Source organism: Camelus ferus, chromosome 17, assembly GCF_009834535.1.
Source record: "Camelus ferus isolate YT-003-E chromosome 17, BCGSAC_Cfer_1.0, whole genome shotgun sequence".
Classification (NCBI taxonomy): domain Eukaryota; kingdom Metazoa; phylum Chordata; class Mammalia; order Artiodactyla; family Camelidae; genus Camelus; species Camelus ferus.
In genome coordinates, this window is record NC_045712.1 from 13260050 (window position 1) to 13282007 (window position 21958).

A 21958-nucleotide genomic window follows, 5' to 3' on the forward strand; every position below is an offset into this window, starting at 1 on the left:
TGTCTGGAGTGGGTGCTAATGGCATGTAGTGAGTAGAGGCCAGTACACATCCTTTAGTACACAGGCTAGCTCCCCCCACCCCTCAAATTAAAAAGTTATCTAACAAAATATATCAATAGTCATTATTCGTATTAATTAAAAATGAAGTTAATATACTAATGTCACTAAGTATAGATCCTTCAGAGAATTAAGTCCTAAATATTGTCTTCCTTCTAAGCAGACTTTGCCCTTGGGAAGAAAGTGATACTTGTCCGAGAATGTTTCAGGGTCTTTTTTTTTTTTTCATTCTTCCTATGTAGGTTATAAAATAAAATGTATATGTTAAAAACTAGTGTGTTTTTCTAAAGAGGAAAATGTGGTTTGTGGAGATAGTGTGATAAAAATTCTATGCCATTGATCTGTAAAATAAGATAATCAAAGATGTTATCTGAAATTAATTCACAGATGAACAGTTACTAATTGTTAGAAAATGAGCTTTATTAGTTTAAAATTTGAGTGATACAGACTGTGCCTTCCAGAAAAAGTCAATCCAAAACCAAACAAAAAATATTTAAAAATTGTTCATTCCAAGAACAGAGAAGTTTCTCTGTGCCAAAAATATCCCATACCAAATGTGGAAGGAAAAAATAGCTTCTTGAATGATGGTCTATTTCAGCCTGCCTCAGAGGCATGGTTAGTAATTTACCATCTGGTCTGGAGTCCACTCTACCAATTCACCACTCTGGGAAGCTATTACAATTTAGAAGAGTGATCACAAGATGATCGAACATAGGTTCCTAATGGAAAAGATGAAGGAAGCCAGAAAAATTCATTGACAAATGGTTGAGAGAGCCTAACGTAATATATAAATTGAGATACATTCATCTGCATGCTGTGGCGAGATTTCAAAAAACTAATTCAAAAGAATTGGACACAGGAATTGACTTGCTGGGTCTATGTTAAGTCAGTCTTAATGTGAGAATGAGAATTTCCAAAAAGGAAGGAAGGGAAGAAAGAACTCCTTGAGAGAAGGGCTTAGAAAAAGGGTTCACAGTCAGGAAAGACATAAATACGCAGAAGTAACTTATACAACTGTGCATATATTTGTTGACTTAATTCAATGTTGTGCAATCGAAAATATTTTTTGGAAAATCTGAACATGCAAAAATATAAAGCAGGCTAGACTATGCAATAACAATTGTCAATAAAAAGACATTTTTTAAGCTTCAGTACTTGAAATATGTTAGAAGAAAGTAAACATTAAAGTTGATACAGCGTAGTTAAGGATTGGTTTGCTGCTGAGGATGTGATTTTTATCCCAAGATATTTCAGGAATTCATTGCCATGATAATAAAACTCTTTATCAATTATCTTGTAATTTTCAAAGTCCAGGTGAAGGGCATCAAGTCTGGCAGATGGTGGATTTGTGATTCTCATCTTTCAACTGGGGCCCAAAATTGCCAACTTGGAAATTAGAGTGAAGGCAGACATGTTAGTTTTCTAGAGAGATGTCGCAGCAATCCAGGAGGGTTTTGCAAAAACTTAGGAGAGAGGGACTGACCGTTACATTTTGATGAAGAGGAAATTGTGCTGGATCCACTACCTCTCCATGAAAAAGTGTGTTTGACGTGATAGACTGAAAGGTAAACGGCAGGTGTTCTCTCCATGGTAGGGACCTCTGGTCTCCTTCAGGTCTCTCACTCTAGTATTTAATCAGTCAAATAGCCGAGAGACATTTTACTGCATGATCCTCATGGGGAGACTGAAATTCTCCATCAGAGTGGCTTTGGAGCTCTTTGAAATCCATCTTGTCTGGGGTACTGTTCTCAGAAACCCAAGGAGGCACTTCAGAAAGATGCGTTCTGGGTTGTGCAGTGCTTGGAACCCAGTCCAAATCACTGCTTTATCTAGCTCATGCTGCCTAATTTTTTTTCTTGTTGTATCACTTCATTCTCCATCTTCACTTCTCTCAGTCTCCAGTTTCCCTCACTCTCCTTCTGCTATTTCTCTCTTACCTTTCTTGCTCTACCAGCCCTCCTCTTACAAAAGCTTTGAAACATGACCCCCTTGGTTTGGCATTATTGTGTTGTTAGAAAGCCTACCTTCAGAATTGCCAGACAGGCCTAGATCAGGGCAGTCCTGACCATCTCTGCTTTTACTACCTTGGGGACAAGGTTGGGAGACAAAGTAGGGGCAGATCTTATTCTCCTCTGAGATATGGCTGAGGGATAGGAAATGGACAGTGACAACACAGAAAGGCCTAAACAGGGGCTCAACATTACTGAATCTTGAAATTCGACAGGTCAAACCACACATGCTTCCTACCACTTGTATAGAAATACCCTCTAAAGTCTGGGGTGGGAGTGAGACTCTAGTCAGACAGGGCAGACCCTGACTAAGCCAGGCTAACATGGAATCATAAGTCTGAATGAGGTTCAAGGTACTGAAAATATTTATGAGCTTAAAGATGTATTATTGAAATATGGTCTTAAATTTGTAGTTCACATCTCTCTATTTTAAAGTATTTGCTTGTCAGTGGTAGAGTGTGTGCTTGGCATGCACGAGGTCCTGGGTTCAATCCCCAGTACCTCTGTTAAAAATAAATAAATGAACCTAATCACCCCCCCAATTAAAAAAATAAAATAAAGTATTTGCTCATATAGGAAGTAGGACTTGGAACACAGATACTGCTGTTTCCTTGGCAAGGGCATGAAAGAGTTTAATTATCTTAATAGGAGGCTCTGTGGATATGATAGCTAGCGTATACTCTGTCAGAAAGAACAGGGTTTCAATCATCCATATTTAAAAAGTCTCTCAAGACTCTTCAAATCTTTACGGGATTCAGATTTTCAGATGCTCCCTTCAGAGCATTTATTAAACATGTGTTTATGCATTAAAATATGTATGAAAGGAGTGATTGTCTCCTTTGTCGATTTGCTTGGCCTTGTAATCTGGATTCCGTAAGAGAGGCTGAGGACATGAACATGGGAGCAAGGTTAGAATTGTAATCACTTGTCACAGAGATAAGTTGAAATCCAAGATACACGCTCTTGCCATAGTTAGTGCCCTGATGTAGCACGGCACCGTGGCAGTGCCTGGAGAGCTGGGACATGCTTCTCTTGATGCACAATTGCTAAGGAAAGAGCAGTAATACCCATTTTCATTCCTCTGGGAGAGCTAAAGCAGGTGTAACAACTGTTTAATAGAGGGTAGAGGGCGCTCTGGAATTTATTGCAAAAACAGCCAATCTGTCTGTCCATCTTGGAGTTTGAAAAGTCAGATACATTGACATCCCTTTCTAAAACTGCTGCTGGAGTGCATTCTTATATCAGGCCTTTCTTTTATTATTTTTTTCCTATTATAGGGGACAAAGTTTGCTTTGGGATAGAGATACAGATTTGTGATAATAGGCTTCATCTCTGTATTTTAAAAGCTGGAGAGAATTTTAACGCATACTGTCTTGGTTTAATTCTCAATGAAGACTTAAAAGTTCATTAAAATAAATATAACTTTATAGATATTAAAAAGCATCCTGGAAATCCAGGGTATACTAAAAATTATTTTAGTGCTTGGAATGTGGCCCATGTAATCTCCAAGTCAAAACCAGGGTGTTTTGTATTTTAATTAATTTGTGATACTGCTTAGTGAAGTTGGTTGTATATGTACATGAAGATAAAAGTGCTTACTTATTTGAAGGGAATGTACCAATTAGCTACGATTTCCTTGAAACTAACACATAATTCCCTTGTAAACGGAATAAAACTGAAAGTTAACCATCAGGCAGGCTCTGGGTTTAATTCCTAGCACCTCCACTTACTCTCTGAATGTCCTTGGACATGTTGCCTACTTCTTCTAAACCTCAGTGTCTCCATCTCTAAAATGGGGGTAATAATTGGACCTGTCATTGGGTTGTGAGGATGAAATGAAATAGTCCATGTGATAATCACATAGCACAGTCCTTGGCACATTGTCTGATTGAGAAATGGTGGTGGTTCATAGATTAAGAAAGACAACCAAAGGAGGAAAATTCAGTGGGCTCGAATAGGCATTTGCAAACTTAGTGTTCATTTTTGAAACACTTCAAGTTAAGCTTCAATCCAAATCAGATTTGCTTACAAATACTCAAAAAATAGCAAAGGAATGATAGGAGGAAAATTAATAAGAGTTCTACTTATACGTGTATTGAGTGATCGTTATACCTCATCAAGTCTTGAAAATGGCAGAAATATTAAAATTGTTTGAGAATAGAATCTGATCTGCCTAGAAAACTCTGGCTACCAAAAGCACCCAAGAACCTAAAGGCAAGCCTCTGCACAATTCAGTAATTATAATCACTTTAATTACAAGGAAACGTTCTTTTTGGTATCCTGATTATGATTTCCCCATGGCCCGAGCAGTCTTCTGATCTCCCAGAGAGTCTCCATAAAATTAATTACAATGAACAATAAGAAGTTTTTCTTCTTTTCTTTTTTTAAAGAACAAATACACATGTTTATGGAACTTCTGGCAAACAGGCTGTAGTCTCTTAGTCCTCTGTACTGACACAGGGGGCGCACTTAGATCCATCACTTTGGTTGCACTAGTTAACTGCAACTAATAATATGCTCTTACCACTGTGCTAACAGTAATAAATCCATGCCACCAAGAAAAAAATATGCTCACCTTTTTTGAGCAGCTTTTACGTGCCAGGCACGAACCCAAATACTTACTTCCCGCATAATCTTTGTGCCCATTTTCTTAGATCTTTCTGTTATCTCACATGGGCGGTTTGGGTCGCAAAGCCCGTCAGTCTGACTGTAGAATCTGACCTCATGACCATGATGCTGAACTGCCTCCCGCCAAGCTTGAAACGCACCACCTGCTCCCCCACCTTAGAGAGTCACAAGGCTCACTGGCGCAGTTGAGGGCCCTGAAGAGTCCACAGGAAAAATAAAACGCAGTCACACAAAAACCTTTCTCTCTGTTTCACCCATATTTCTCACCCTTATTTGACCACAGGTTACTGTTCCCTCAGAATCTGGAGCAATGCTTGATCAAACAGATTTTGTGGGTGACATCGTCCTAAAGCATGAATGAGATTCACGTTGTTGTTCACTTGATCTGGTTCCATTTTCTTACTCATCTTGTGCCTTAGCTGCCAAAATTAAGCTCTAGGGCTAGAATCTAAACTGTTAAAACCATACTGCAACTTTCTCATTTTGCAGAGAGTTTAGATAACTTATACAAGTTCCCACAGTAATAATTACAAAGTAGAAGTAGTCGCAAGGTGAGGGGGTGGTATAGCTCAGTTGGTGAGCACATGCTTAGCATGCACAAGGTCCTGACTTCAATCCCGGTACCAATCCTGGTACCTCCAGTAAAACAATTTTTTTTAAAAAAAGAAAAATAGTAGCAAGGACCATAGCTGCAGTAAGTGTGAATTGAGTGCCTACTGTTATGTCAGGTACTGTGCTAAACCTTTCATATACTTTTATCCAGGAAAATGGAATTATTGTCATCACCCTCTTCTATCAGATGAGGAAAATAAGGCACACAGCTAATGAGGGGGTGGGAAGGGATCTGAACCTGGATTTGAGTCTCCAGCCCATGTTTTTTAATAACTTTGTGTAATGAAGATAGAATAACAGGAAGCCAGCCCCAAGCTGAGTAATAACCTCAGAAATTAAAGGAAGATAGACCACACGTCATCGGAATTAGTGGGATGTCTTGTCACCCAAGACTGCAGTGGAGGGATGTAGTCCAGGTATCCCGGATAGGAATACTTACCATGCACTTCCCATGGGAACTGTGTTGTATGTGGTGGGGAGATGCATGAATTCCACAAACATCAGAGCGCCTACTGTAAACTATAGGACTTCTCAAAAATTCTAGACTTCAGGGCACACTATGAATTAACTGGGCATCTGTAGGCCAGTCTTAGAATTTCACCACCACATTTAGCATTTTCTTGATTAAAAAATTTGTGCTAAGTTCCAAACTGTCAACCTAAAAATAAATATTAAAAGTTTAACTCACTCATAGTTGCTTACTATCTGCCTTAATCATAATGGAGAAATAATTAGTGAAAGAACATATAACCATTACTACGTGGATGATTACATTTTCATATATGCATGTTGGTTTACAGTCTATAGGCATGTTCATGAGTGTTTTCATATCCTGAGTCTCCAAACTGTCAGAGATTAATGAAGTTGTTTATGAATATATTTAGTGGAGAAGAAAGTCAATTTACATAAGAATATAATCATATTCATTACATTAGGATGACTTCCTGATTTATATGATTGAGATTTACAAACTCTGGCTCTAACTAATGAAGTTTTAAAATGAACTTTTCATGAGTGATATTAGATGAGATCTCACGGTAATTTCACATCTTCAGTTGTGCTTCATTTAAAAGCATTGGCAAAAGATAGTAGATGTTGTGTGCTTTTGTGTATTTAGCAAGATCTTAGCACACTTTTGGTTTTAATATTCACATGAGAAAATCAAGCAGACTCACTCCGTATCGCTGATAAGTTGCAGGGCACATTAGCAGAGACATTTATTATCAGCCTGTAGAATTCTGGGAAATAGTCCTTTTGGGGCCCAGTATTTTGATAGGACTGTCCTTTTTAAGTAGTGGGAGAGGAGTGCGAGGCACCTACCTTGGCTACAATTTTAGAGGACTATTTTCTTAGGCAAACTCTTTATTTCATTTGTGGAGATGTCTGGTTGGGAGGAGGGTAATGAGGGTGTATGTGGCTCACATCATAGAACATCTTAGAATGGTCCTTGGACTCTTGTTTAGAAATTCAAGTCAGAAGTGTTGGAAGTGGTGACAGAGAAGCCAGACGTCATTCAGATGTGGGGCTTGTGCACACCTCCTGATTTGACGATGTCTCCTCTGCAGCCCCTGTTTCACGATAGCTCTGTCTCACCCTGCAGAGTCTTCGAATGCCACTTTGCTGACCAATGCGGAGAAGATTGCCACCATCACCACCACACACACCCCTTCTCAGCCAGGGGCCCAGGAGACCAGGTCAGACATGGCTTTGCTTTCTTTTGTTACTTTAAAGGGGAAAAAAGTAACTCCTTGGTTGGACAATACTCCTCCTTGATTCTTTCTCAGTCTCCCCACGGGTTGCTCTTAATTTATTTCTCTCTCTTTGGCAGGAATACCACCAAACCAAAGCCGGAATCTCAGTTTGAGTTCAAAGCACCCCAGGCAACACAGGTGAGGGCCGTTTCTCTTTTTCCCTTGTTTGCTTTTTACATTTCCTTCCAACTTTCTGAAGCTATTTTTACCAGATACCTTTTATAAGGTACCTTCAATTAAAATAAATAACCTTTTGTGAGGGGGATGTACTAAATATGTACTCACATTTGGTGGTCAAGGTAATGACATTTTACTACCTTTGAAAAATATTCCTAGACATCCTTTTCTAGGAAGGGGGGGAAAAAAGCAAAATAAAAAACTATAATTATCTCAAGGATTGGTGATCAGAGAAAGAGCAGAACTACCTGTTCATGGTCTTCACAAAGGCATTTATGTCAAGAGCATGTCTTTTTGTTGAGGTGTTTATTAGACTTGTGAATTTCAGATAAGATCCATAATTCTACCTCCCTGTCCCCCAAGGTGGTAATGGAGGGCACCCAAGTGATAGCAGGCGAAACAAATTTGGGAAATGTTGGGTGATACCGAGTTAAATCAATTCCTTGGTAGCTGGTCTTCTCAGAGCCTTCCCTCACCCACTCCTCATTCTCCTCATCCAGGATGGGAACCACTCTCTGGACATGTGGAAGTTGTTGGTATCCCAATGATGGGCCCTGCTGGCATTTTGGTGGGGGAGCATTCTTAGGGCATGGGGCAGGGAAGCTGAACACCCAGCAACGTACCTGGTGGTATCCTAATGGAGGATTTTCCTGCTGCAAATGTGAGTCGCAGCCTCACTGATTAAGTTTTAATGTATGCACGTCGGTGTGTATGTGCGCACGTTCCTGCGTGTTTTCACATACTGAAGCTCCGACTCTTAAGCTTAATGGATATTAATAAACAATGGAGAACCATCAAGAAGGGGATAAAGATGGTGCCTTTTTTGTCAAGTGAGCTTAATGGAGAAGAAGAAGAATAATTGGAGGAGATAGAAATGTGTGTGGATTTAAGTTCTCCCAGAATGACTGCACTTAATTTCTTCAAATAGGAGCAAGATTTTTACACTGTGGAACTGGAAAGAGGAGCCAAGGGATTTGGCTTCAGTCTTCGAGGGGGCCGGGAGTATAACATGGACCTCTATGTTCTGCGCTTAGCAGAGGATGGTCCTGCAGAAAGGTGTGGAAAGATGAGGGTGAGTAGATAGAGGAGTCTGGAGTGGATGTAAATAAGTCAGCTACAGTGACTGCTTACATCTTATGGTTGGAATCTACAGCTTTCAGGACATTCTTAACTGCATGACCCCCACCCTGGCGTGAATGTCTTCCTTGATCATTGGTCGTTGTTACTGGTGAAGTTAGGTGAGCTTTTCCAGTTCTGAGGATGAATGAAGGATTAAAATGACTTATAAACTTATTAAAGTAGATATTTTCTGAATCCCCTTTCCATAATTCATATACTTAATCTCAGGGGACATGCACTTCACAGGAATTCCTGGGAATACCAGCGTTCTTAGAGAGCCAGAAGGCTGGGTGGTTCTGTAGGTGCTGGGTGGAGAGCTCCATTCAGTCTCTATAGTTTGTCACCAGCCGCCTTCCTCTGGCCTCAGCAACAGCAGAGATGCCATTAGCAGAGAGCCAACAACTCCATGGCGTAAATATTCAAAGTTGGCTGATAGTAGTTAAAGCTGCAAATTTTAAATGCACTCATGCCAGAAGTCCATTCTGTTCTGTTCAGATATCTTACATCTCTTACCACGTATGAATATGATGCTCTCCTGGGCAGATCAGATGATTAAAAGAGGAAGAAAACATCTGCTCACTAAAGATACGGAACATAGATGGAGACATACACATAGGGAGCAATTTGCTATGGATTGAAAGAAATAGAGAGTCAGGTCAGGAAAGGAAAAAAGCGAATAAAATTAGTCCTGAGCAGAAAGAGGGGGAAAAGTCACCAAAGGTGGAGAACTTAACACTTGGAACTTAAGACAGAATCTTGAATTTTAAGTTTCTTCAGACTGAATTTTTTAATGAGCTTTCTTCCTTTTTTTTTTTTTAAGTTGAGGAAGTAGACCATGAATATTGTTTTTTAAAAATAGAGAAAAATAGTACATAGTAAAAATATCATTTCCAGGGTCAAACTATATACCAGTTCCTTATATGCATACACATGCACAATCTGCATATACAAGGGAATATGTACAGTGGTGTACTCCTTTTTTAAAAATTTCAAACACATGGCATATGCTTTTCAATATCTTTACTCACTTAACACGTTGATCACCCACTGTGGATTGGGTGTTAAAAAAGTCTCTGACTGAATGAAATACTGTTAAGATATTTTGTATGATGTTGTATAATTCACAAGACACGTTGACATGTAGTATTTGATTGGACCTGCTCAGCTTGGTAGGCATGAGTTGTCAGAACCTCCACTTGTACGGATGAGGAAGTGAACACCAAAAAGGCAGAGGACTTGGAAAAGGTCACTCAGCTAAGAAGTGGTGTAGGACTCAGAGCCATTGCTTTAAACTCCAAAGCCAGTGCTTTTTCTCATCTGCCTTCCAGAGTACGTGCTCCATGCGCCCAGCGACCTTGCCTGTCTTCTTCACTCCTTTATCTTCAGTGCCTAGAACAGCAGCTGACACATAGTGAATGCTGCAGTCAGTGTATCAGCCAGGAGTTTAGCCTCATCTCAAAGGCTCGGCTGGGGAAGGTTTTTGCCTTGAAGCTCACTTATAAGATTGTTGGCTGGGTTCAGTGCATCCTGGGCTCTTGGCCCAAATCCTTCCTCATTTCTTCATCGTGGATGCTGTAGGACAGCTCCCAGCCTGCATCAGAATGAACAAGTGAGAGAAGAAAAGAGGGCCAGTAAGACAGAAGCTGGCATTATTTTGTAAGCTTATCCTTGAATTGACCTTCAGTCCCATTTACCATACTGTTTGTTAGAAGCAAGTGACTAATTCCAGCGCACACTGAAAGGAAGAGAGATTACACAGGATGTGAGTTCACGGAAGCAGGGACCATGGGGAGCCATTCTAAACGCTGTCAGCCACATCTCCCTTCCCTCAAATGTTCATGTTCCCCTCTTCTTTCTTTTTTTCCTTAGCACTTGCACGGCCCAGTAAGCCTGCACTTTTATAAGTTTCCTGTTGTCTTTCCCCCATTAGAATATTGTCTGCATGAGGACAGGGATATGGGGCTTTTTTTTTTCACTGCTGTCTTCTAAACAATGGAAGATCTTTCTGGAGTTCGTTTCATAAATGGTTGGCGAATGAATTAATGAAAGAATTTCAAATCATAAAGCGCCTCGAGCGCTCGTGGAGCCCTTTTGTGGTCTTCTCACTTTGCTCTCTCTTGCTTTGGCAGATTGGCGATGAAATTTTAGAGATCAATGGCGAGACCACCAAAAACATGAGGCATTCTCGGGCTATAGAACTGATTAAGAACGGTGGCCGCAGAGTGCGTCTGTTTCTGAAGCGGGGAGACGGCTCGGTACCAGAATATGGTGGGTCAAACTATGAAAACATTCCTTCCTTCCCTGGCATGACTCCATGAATTTGTCTCCAGAACTGCAGCAGGAAAGTCTTTTTGTTTCCCCTGTTCACCAGTGTCTTACCAGCCTTTCGCACCATGTGATTATTTGCCTCGCTTGTTGTGAAATCTCTACACATTTCATCCTTTTGCTTGCTTACGTGGACTGGGGCGTGGCCTAAGACAAGATCTCTGTAGCCCCCTTTCTGATAATCAGAGAGAACGTTTTGTCTAGTCCGACCAAGAGCGAAGGAATGTTTGTTTGAACTGTGCCAAACTGTTTCTCAGATCCAATTGTTAGCACAAAATGACTAAACGCCTTTTACGAAGCAGGAAAGCAGGTTTCCTGAGTGATATATTGAGGCACAATTCTTTTTTTTTTTCCTCTCTCTCTTTTTTGGTTAATTGATGTCTTAATTTAAGAGGCGTGAAATTTGGAGATGATTTGGGGGCCTTGCTCACCTCCTTGATGCTCTGTATACAGTACGTCTGCATCCCCCCTACTGGTCCCTACCCCAAATCAGACCACCTGAGCCCACTACTACAAAACAAACAAAACTGTTGATATATTAGCCATACGTTTTTAGGTGATAGAGGATGAAATAGCTTCCCAGTGCTCATCATGAGGGAAACACGTCACTATACCTTTCCTGTGAGGAAAGCCAGCTTATACATAGAGTTCCTTTGTCATATCCATAGACATAATTTGACTGAACAGCAATGATCTTTACATAGCTTAGTGTTCTGATGGCAAAATATTGTATATTATAATAATTATGTCCTATTTATTTGAGATTCTTGTTTAAAATTTAAAAAAAAAAAAAAAAAAAGCTATGCCCTCGATGTAGGGCTCTTCGTCCCAACCAAAGGTCTACAGAAGTTTCTATAGAAACTGTGATTGAATGACCCCCATATACGTTGGTCCCCTTTATTAGGGATTTATCTGTTATCACCCTCTTTTCCGAAAGTCATTCCGCTCAATTCCCAGTTGCGTTTTGGACTTGATGAGATCATTAATTCAGATGCAGCTCAAGGAGGATGACTTCTTTGAAGGACAGCCTTCCCAGGTGTTGGACATTCCTGCAGGTGCACAATACGAGGGGCCCGAGGTGGGGGATGAGCGGGTAGCAGACGAGGCCCCTTTAAACTTGGCCAACCACAGGGGAGGTATTCTGACGACATGAAGATGCCGCAGCTGTGCATTATACTAAACCTTGACCGTAGGTGTATCTATGCCACTGAAACTGTGTAACATTGTCTCCCCTTTCTGTCTCCCCTATGCTTCTCTGTTGGATGTGATATTTCATTTGAGAGTCATCGTCAGTAACCTGTGTACCTTCTCAAAACCTCTGTCTGTTGCACTGAGGATGAAAAATCCAACACTAACCACTGTTCTTTGGGCTAAAAATAAAGATCGTTTAAATACACTGTTTTCCAAGAAGGGTGGAACTTGCCAGGGTTGTGCTGCTGTAATGTCACCATGTGTCATTGGGACTCAGTCTCTCTAATTCTATTGATTAGAGTCACAAATGGGTTATAATATGTTCCGTTCCAATATTTTTCTGACTTGATTGGAACCTGCTTCTCTGTGAGGCTATTTTTGTAATGAGTTTTTTGTACTTAATTTAACTGCCGCGATCTTGGGGAGGGAGGGGTGGGGGGAGGGAGGGAACTCTGTTCTTCTGTTGTTTATTGTTAATGCTCTCCTATGCCAGCCTGTCATTGTTCCAGTTGTTTGAAAAACAAAAAAGAAAAAGAAAAAAGGATGCATCCATTGTCTGGGTTCTCGAGTCACCTTATCTGGCTGTCTGAAAGCGTCACGGTTCTGATGTCGGTCTCTGCAGCCTTATTTGAGTGTTGCCTTAGACTGTCTGACTGGACAAATAAACTCTCTTTGCCCTATGTTAACAAATGCAGATTTTTTTTCTTTCCTCTGTGTTATAGGGAATCTAAACGTTCAACTTTTTCTCTTTCTCTCTTTCTCTTTCTCTCTGACTGTTCTTGGTGCTGGGCCCTCCCTTCTACAGCGATGATACCTCCTAATATCGCTGCATGTATGAGAAATGAAAAGCTCGGGGAGGCTTGCTTCTACCTTATGGGCCATAATCAAACTACGGTTTGTAGCTCCATCAATACTAGGTGTTTCTGTGCTGTGGCCTAATTTCCTCATTGCTTCTGCTTTAGCTCTATTTTGATATGTTTGGCATTCATTCTGAGCACCCTGCGTTCTTGGAATTGTAAGTACACCACTGACCCTGTGCAAGTCTTACTCTCCCTTCTCTTCCAAGTAGGTGTAAGAGACCCCAAGTTAGACGTAGGAGAGTCAGGGAAGCCCCTCCCCTCACCTGGATCTTAAAATGACTTCCTAAGCATTCAGCAATGCCTACTTAGCATTCAGAAAGAACAAACCTCAGATCACAAAGCTTTCACCTAGAGGGATAGGACTTTGCTAGACAGGAAGAGGAGATTTCCTGCTCAGGCCATGATCTCTTGACAAACGACAGCCCCCAGGCCAGATCTCGTCCACAGCCTGTTTTTATCAGCCACGTTTTATTGGCACACAGCCATGCCCGTTTCTTCTATGTGTTGTCCATGGTTGCTTTTGCCCTATAGTGGCAGAGGTAAACAGTTGTGATCAACTCTGCAACCTGCAAAACCATAAAAACTTCCTCTTTGGCCTTTTTTGGAAGAAATTTCCCAACCCCTGCTCTAGACTACATTTCTGCTTTTGTTAAAACCCACCCTAAATTTTGGGAGGTCATTTGTCAAAGAGATGATTTGCTTAAAGTTGACCTTGTTGGCTCATGGAAGATGCTTAAAGGGCACCTGTGACCCCTTGGTCTCTGACTGTGGCCCTGGGTTTGCCCTGCACACTACAGCACGTCATTTCAGGTGCCTTGCCTGGGATGGGGTCATGTGTATGAGTCACTGGGTTTAAGTGGGACAAAGCATCCCTGTTTGGAAGAGAGATCTCATAAATCCCAGATGCTACCTAAAACATTTGCAGTGTCATTTCAAATAGTGTAACAATAAATAGGAGCCCTCAGGAGCTGCTCTGCTTTTTAGTCTACAGATGTCTTGATGTAAGAAGCCATCCAGTGACCCCATGGCTCATAGATGTAATGATGGCAGCTTCTGTAGCATCAAGAAAAGCACCTCTATCTAAACCGCACACAGTATCAAATGTGTACCTGACAACCTCTCTTCCACTCCTTTTTTATCTGTCAGAAGACTCCATGTTTTAAAAATAGTTCCTTAAACTTACGCAGAAGTAAAGAAAATAGTTGAACCACATTCACAAAGGTAGAGAGAATGTTTAATGAACCCTCACATAATGTCACATTTACCTCTCATCAACACCTGGCCTTGTTGCCTCTATAATACCCCTGGCTCACCAGCCCAGATGGTTTGTTGTTGTTGTTGTTTTTTTAATATAAGTATACTTTGTATACAGTAAAATGCATAAAGCCTGAGAGTACAGTGCCGTGAATTTTTACCTCTGTGTAATCCCCACCCAGATCAAAACATAAGTTGATTCCATTTCCCTAGAAAGTTTTCTCCAGGTCAATAGCCCAGATTATTTTTAAGCAAATTAAAACAAATATTCTTTAAAGAAAAGAGTATTTTCTGTCATGGGGTGGGGGAAGGGGTGGGCAGGGGTGGGCAGGGGCCGGAGGGGTAGGGAAAGGAGCAGGAGCTAGTTCAGGGTGGGGAACATTTTGATCCTTCTAGACAGATGATTTGGGGTGTGCCTTTAAAAACTAAACTCCTGACACGGATGTTACAAGTTCTTGAATCATCCTCGAGTATAAAGAACAGTAGGCTAGCTTAGCTGCTGAAAGCCACGAGAACTAGTTTTTAACCCTGACTCGTTGCAGTAAATTAAAATTAAATTAACCCAAGATTCAGTTGGCTTTGATTAATGACCGCTTTAACAGTTGTCTGTTTGTTGTGACTAATGGGATCACAAGTGTGCGGGTGGGGACAGGAGCCGGAGGGCCCTGGTACCAAACTGTCGCTCTCCGTTTATTTCCCTCGCAGACCCCGGCAGCGACGGGAACGGCCCCGCCACCGGTCCACAAGGTGTTCCGGAAGTGAGGGCGGCGCCCCCCGACCGCCGGCAGCACCCACCATTGGAGTCCAGTTATCCACCCGATCTTCACAAATCATCACCACATGGGGAAAAGCGGGCACACGTGAGAGATCCAAAAGGCAGCAGAGAGTATAGCAGACAACCCAACGAACATCACACATGGAACGGAACTTCTAGAAAACCCGACAGCGGGGCTTGCCGACCCAAGGACCGGGCACCCGAGGGACGAAGAGACGCCCAACCCGAGCGGATGATGGCCAATGGCCCCAAGAGGCGATCTCCGGAGAAGCGGAGGGAAGGCACGCGGAGCGCTGACAACACTTTGGAGAGGAGGGAGAAGCACGAGAAGAGGCGAGAAGGGTCCCCCGAGAGGAGGCGGGAGCGGTCCCCCACCCGCCGGAGGGAAGGCTCCCCCAGCCGGCGGAGGCGCTCTCTAGAGAGACTCTTGGATCAGAGACGGTCTCCCGAGCGGAAGAGAGGGAGCTCGCCCGAGAGGAGAGCCAAATCCACCGACCGGAGGCGGACAAGGTCCCCCGAGCGGAGGAGAGAGCGGTCCCTGGAGAAGAGGAACAAAGAGGACAGAGGCAGCCACCGAGAGAGGGATGAGACGAGTCTGAAACAGGATGCCGGCAGGAGTTCCAGACATCCCCCGGAGCAGAGACGGCGACCTTACAAAGAATGTAGCACCGACCTCAGTATCTGAGACTCACATTCCAGCCTTTACCGTGTCAAAGGTTCTAAGAAGAAGCTCACAAACCTGAAATAATTTAGTTTCTTACCTAATGAAGCATCTGACGCCTAATGATCCTATGACTAGCCACAAACATTTTATGCATTTGAAATCTTATAAGAAAAAAAATATATATATGAAAAGTGTTGTGCCTGATGTATAATATTAAAGAAAGTATTTTTAAATGCATACTTTTTTTGGAAATTATTTGCCAAATGCTGCCCCAAAGGGATATACATTTTCTTTCTACGTAAACTGTAGAATTGTTAAGAGTTGTTCCCTTTTGAGGGGTGATCTTTTCCTCTCTGGTTAAATGGGGCTGTTGATCATTTTCTCTACGTAAGGAAAATTATTAAGGTTAATTAATATAGACTGTTATGTAGTGATGTAGTGCTATCCTGTAGTTAGGAGTTTTTCTTGGGGAAAAAAAAGAGCAAAAAGGCAAAAGTTATATTTGTAAAAGCTGAGGACTCTTTGGAATGGATTAGGATTGCTGATGATCCTAAAATTAAGCAAGCCGTATGAAGAGACTACTATTGCAAATGAAGGATATTTATCGCTAAACTACACAGCACAAAGAAATTTTATGTTCTCAAGTTAGAGCTGGTGCAGAAAACAGTTTGTACTCTCCCTGGCCATAGAAAGGCACAGAAAGGAGAAGGTTGGCCGCCAGTATCCAAATGCAGCCCAAGCACAGATGGTCAGGTTCATTAGCATTACCAACATCTATTAAGATCTCATTAAGGCAGTGCCATCACAGCTTTGCTCAACTACTAGGAGGAACGGACAACAAACACCTTCTGTGTTGTCTTGCCTCATCTGAGGCTGAATAGTGGATGGGATGTGGGACAGTGTGCCTGGTGTGAGAGAGCCATTAGACTCCCCAGTACAGAAAGTATGTTCCCCCTTGTTAGCATAAGCCTGCGGTTGCCCTTTGCCAAGTTGGGGAGAAGGGCATAAGCCTTGGTGGAAGGAACCTCTCTGTTGATATTTAAAGAAGGGTTGGGCATGCTCATTCTTAGAAATGCCAATTTTTGTTTGAAACCATAACAAAAGTCTCCAAGATGATTGAAAGGGACAGAAGGATGTGACTTCTAGATCTAGTTGGCAAACCTCTACCCTTGTGACCTTGTCCTTTAATTCTTTGGATAGAACAAAGCATAGTGAGTTTTTCTTTGAAAACAGACCCATTCTTTTGCTATTCCACAGGAGGTTTGGTTGGGTCGGCTGTAGCCCCGGAATGTGGTTGAAATGGATCACTGCCTAGCTGAGCCAAAATGTTTGCTTGTACCTGTTGGACCACTACAGCAAACCGCTGCTTATGATGCATTGTGTATTTCCGTAGTACTGTTTTGCATTTTCCATACAGACACGAAACTTTGCAAGTCCATCACTGTTGTTCTCATGGTACTGTTAAAAAAAAAGAAAAAAGAAAAAAAATAGAGAAAACCAGCCGATTATCATGTATACAGAGTTAAAAATTGTAATTAATAGAGCCTGTTTAAAAAAAAAAGAAACAACTGTTGCCTTTTTTCTTGTATAAAAGAGAATTTATGACAAAAAATTTAGCTGTGAGGAATGTGATATGTGTTTATATTTGAATATGGAACAAACTGATTCATTGGGATATATTTTACTGTAAACTAAATCAGGTATGTAAAGTTGTTTTAAAATGGGGGACTATATAAGTAATTCTCTAAAGCTTTAGTTAGTTTGAATATCATCGTTTCCTCCATGGTGAACCTGCCTGTGAATTATTAATATTAAGCACTTGTTTGCATTCTCTGTTCTCCATTCATTTCTTGCCGTGTGCTATGGACTTATGCTCTTTCTGTGTTGATGAAAAGCAGTATGTGGGCCAATCCTTTTATAAAACACTATGCATATATAAATATTACATTGTTCATAGCTTTATTTGACTTAAGGGTTTATACATAACATTAGAATGAGTAGCTGTAGTTGTGTGGACATGCACAAACCAAGTTCCTCTCCTGGAACAGACACAATATACTTTCTATAGCTATAAAAGAGAAAAAACTCTGTGACTGCTATTTTTATCACCCAAGTTTTCCATACAAAGCATACATTGAGCTGCAGTAGGAAGGCGGAGGGAAAACCCAACTGAATAGTGAAGTTCTTTTTTCATCAATTTCATAAGCACTAACATTTTATTCTTAAGTCTCCACTGCTCGAAATTCTCTCACTCTTTATAGCCAAATCCATGATGTTAAATGATCGATGCTCTCAATTGCGGTCCAGAGTTTTAAATAAATGAAATCAGGAGGGGGACTTCTGGAGTATATTGTGACGTTAACATCTTGATGGCTTTCTTTTTGTCACAGATGGTAGTTGACACTTTAAAATCTATGTGCTATCTATTTGGGCTTGGCTCCGTCTGTGAAGACTTTTGATGTGGCAGTGACATCTAAGTTCCATACATCAGATTAGCTTTGGGAATATTGTACTGTATAGGGACTATGCATTAAGCAGAAAGATATAGTTTTCTCTGAACTGCTGTAACCTTAAATTGGAGATTGATTCTTTTGAGCCTCCTTTCCCTAATCCCCCACTTCATTTGTAAATGTCTTGATGAGAGATGATGTGGATGAGTGTTTTGTATGATTAAATCAAACCATACAGGAACTCCCCTCCCACCCATTACACAGTTGATGCCTGAAAGAATGTTGTGGGGAGAACTTAACACCCTACTTGTATTTTTTAAGTTTCTTTTGTGAAAGATTTTTAAATGCATTTTTACTGTAAAAAATATACATGGAAATGTATGCATTCCATAACCACGACTGTTTCTGAATTGATATCTTTCTTGTCTCCGTGTTGTCTCAGATGTATCAGGGTCATACAACCAAGTGTGAGTGCCTGGCTCCCAGCTCAATGAAATATACCATTCTGTTGGAAGAGAAGGAATTATGGCCTTGCAATAGTGTAGTGCCTTGCTACTCACAGTGTGGTCTACCACCTCATCACTGGGGAGCATATTAGAAATTCAGAGTCTCAACCCACCCCTGCCTAGACTTATTGAGTCCAAATGTGCATTTATCAATAGCTCCAGCTAATCTGAATGCCCGGGAAGGTTTAAGCTGCATGGTGTGGCATGGAACTCTGGTAATAAAGCCAAACCTTCCAAGCCAAGAGCTTCACCACTTGTTAACTGTGATGTTGGGCCAGTTCCTTAACCTCTTTTTAAGAATGAGTTTCCTTGTCTTCAAAAGGGCAGACCTCATAGAGTGGGTAAAACTAAATGCACAGTGCTTAACACATCTCTGACAATCAGAAAAATCTTCAATAAATGACAGTAAACTTTTTTTTTTCTAGGAGGATTTTCTGCATGGCAATCGGTATTCTGCTCCTCTTCATTGTCCCGGTTTACTTATTTCCCAATTAAAACGAAGAAATATTTTCTCACTCTATTAAAACAGGGAAGAAGGCCTTATGTTTTAAATATAATGTTAACAATGTGGCTTATACGACATCACAAGTATAATTACACTTACCAGCACTTAGAAATATGAATCCAAAATGCCATGCTGTGAAAGTTAAGATGAAAATAGTCTCAAAATGTATCTTTTGGTGAGAGATGTATATGGAATTGACATACTTTTAACTAGATGAAAAGGTTAGCCAGTTAATGAGTGATTCAACATGTGTCCTGGTTGACCAGGTGCTAGTACTTTCCAATTTATGCAGTTTTTGGATTGTTCCTTTAGTATGACTTAGTAATTAAGAATTTCCTACTGAGTTCCTGGGCATTCAAAAGGGGATTGTGTGTAATGGGCCTTCCTACAATTCATCTCTTTTGCTGTCTGCTGCTTTATTTGGTCACCAGCATGGGAATTAGGAACATTGCTCACTTCCCACGTATCTCTGTGGTTAAAGATGGCGTCTGGAATAGCCCCTGGCTTAACAGACATTTGAAATTATTTGTCAAAACCTTATGTTGGTCAAGTTCTTTGCCTGCCTTAAAGAGCCACAGCAGAACGAAGGTGCTGACCCTCAAAGCTGTCAGGATTTTTCCTGCTGGTGGGCAATCTGAGACTACCTTAGGTGGGCTGCATTAATCATGAAAGGAAGAGCCCTTTCAAGTTCCTCTGGGTGATTTTTCTTATCCTCTCCAACATCATCAGCATGTGGGTGGGTGTTCAGCACAATAAGATGCTAGTGCTTTGGGAATACCTGTCATGACAAACTTCTAATAAGAAAAATGACAAAGTTGGCCCTTACCAACACTATTATTTGGGTTTAGGTTTGGGTTTTGGTTTTTTGCAGAGGTGGGCCTTCTGTGAAAATGTTTTTGACTAGTTCCACCCAGTGAGGCCTTTAATCATTGTGCCCCTTATCCAGGACAGGAGTGCTGTCGTTTGACTTCTCTAGTGCAGGCATTAAATCACTAGGTCATCACTAGAGCCAAAGCACGAGGTCTTTTTGGAAGTACATAGACTTCAGCAAGGTGGGAGTAACAGTAAACACTCGAGTTTTGTATGTGACAGCTCCCTTCTACTCTATTACCTTTCCACCTCACTGAAAATGTCTTTATTGTCACGTCTGTCCATCTGTTTGTCCCTCGAGGACAAATTGGTCTGCATAGCACCAGTAAGCACTGTCCTTTTAAGTATATTTCTCTCTCAGGGAAGAAATTCTCTTTGATCTCAGAAGATCATAGAGGTGAAGGGAAAAAAGCTCCAAAAGACTGCTGATTCCTACATGTGTAACAGGCAAGGCAGTGGCTCGTTTATTATTTTAATAATCGTGAATAATATTGAGGACCACTCTGGGCCAGGCACATGATGGGACTAGAAACACCTGTTTCCTGGTCTCAAAAGCGTATAGTTTGGTGGGGGGAAGCAAACAGTCAAGTACATCCAAACCCCATTTCATGCAAAATAGCAGGGTCCTAGGAGAGAAAAGTCCTGGGGAGTTTAGCCAGACCAAGGAAGGTTCAAATTCCAGAAGGACTAGGAGTTAACTGGTGAAAGAGGGAGGGAATGTGGTCCAAAAGGGAGGGGGTGGCGCGCCTTGAAGGGCCAGAGAGGGGCCTTATTCTGAATTTTAGATGTAATAGGAGACCAGTGGAAAGTCTAACAGGGCTCCCAGTGAGCTGTATGTGCTGAGGGAGGGCTGGTAACCAGCTCAGGACTGAGCTTGACGAAGCTGGCCCTAGAGACATGCAGAGAGCAGACTAGAGGAGGTGAGGGGTGAATCTACTAAAGCCCTAATGTGGGTCCAGAGAGCAGCCCTTATCATGAAGCCTCATCCTAGGTAAGGCAGGACTTCTCAGAGCTGAAAAGTCCCCAGGCTCTTGTTTAAGAGCCTTTCTTTAAGAGAATTCATTTTCTTTCCAACCTAATCCTTCTGCTTCCTCTTTGCTGTACCTTTGCTAATACATGTGGAACCCTCTGTCCCAGTGTCTTATGATAGATCAAGTCAGTCATTTATTCTTTCACCTGCTTTTCTCCAGGTTTACAAGTTCCCCCATCACTACCATTTTTGGTGTTTTGTTTTGTATTTTTCAGATTCCGGTTTCAAACCTTGTCATCTTGTTTTCACTTTTCTTTTAATTTTAATTTTAATTTTTTGAGATTAGCTACATCTTTCCCAAACTATAGAAGCCCAGCTAAGTATTAGCCAATCTTTATCAACCGTCCCCATATTTGTGTTAAGAGAGGCACTGCTCCTAGAATAGCCTACTTTGAAGAGAGATTTTTTTTTTAATTTACAAATAACAGTTATTAACAGCATGGTTCATGACATTCATGATGTTTCCCTACTTATATATAAACGTATAAAGGTAGTTTGGGGTTTTGTATTTATGCAACAAAAAATGGGCCATTAAGTACAGAAAATGGGGCCACATAATACATATTATTTTATGTATTGTTACTTGTATATTGTGGACAGTTTTTCACATTAGAATATATATATGAAAGGGAGGGTATACCTCAGTGGTAGAGCACATGCTTAGCATGCACAAGGTCCTGGGTTCGATCCCCAGTACCTCCATTAAAAAATAAATAAACCTAACCCCCAAAAGAAAATTGTTAAGAAAGCATATATGTTTTTTTTTTTTTCTCATTCTCTCTGTCTTCCCTGCTCAGTTACTGCAATAGCTTCCTTTCTGTTCTCCCTGCCCATCTACACTCTTCCCCACGCAGCAGCAGCACCCCAAGCAGTTCTTTCAAAATGTCAAGGGAAAGGTCAGAGTCGTTACAATGGACTATAAGGCCCTGTGTGATGCAGCCTTTCCTTCTTCTCTGACCCTTCTTTCCTCTCCAGTTCTTCCTCCACACTCTAGGCATGCTCCTAGCCTTATAGGGCTTCACTCTACCGAGTCTCCTGGCCTGGAAAGCTCTTGCCCCAAATATTCACAGTTAACTCCCTGGCTTTGTTCAAATCCACTCAGACTTCCCCCTGCCAAGGGGGCCCACTCTGACTAATCCACTTAGATTTACAACTTGATTTCCTTTCTTGGTTCT

At 41.3% G+C, this 21958-nt stretch overlaps 1 protein-coding gene across 1 annotated transcript in view; it reads left to right on the plus strand.

Annotated features, from left to right (window-relative positions):
- MAGI1 (membrane associated guanylate kinase, WW and PDZ domain containing 1) overlaps positions 1-18268 on the plus strand; it is a 578793-nt gene extending 560525 nt beyond the window's left edge. Inside the window, 5 exon segments of the mRNA XM_032458123.1 lie at positions 6907-7000; positions 7135-7195; positions 8163-8306; positions 10483-10621; positions 14689-18268. Of these exon segments, the coding sequence (XP_032314014.1) occupies positions 6907-7000; positions 7135-7195; positions 8163-8306; positions 10483-10621; positions 14689-15443 (1193 nt within the window). The 3' untranslated portion in view covers positions 15444-18268.
- The last annotated feature ends 3690 nt before the right edge of the window (positions 18269-21958 follow it).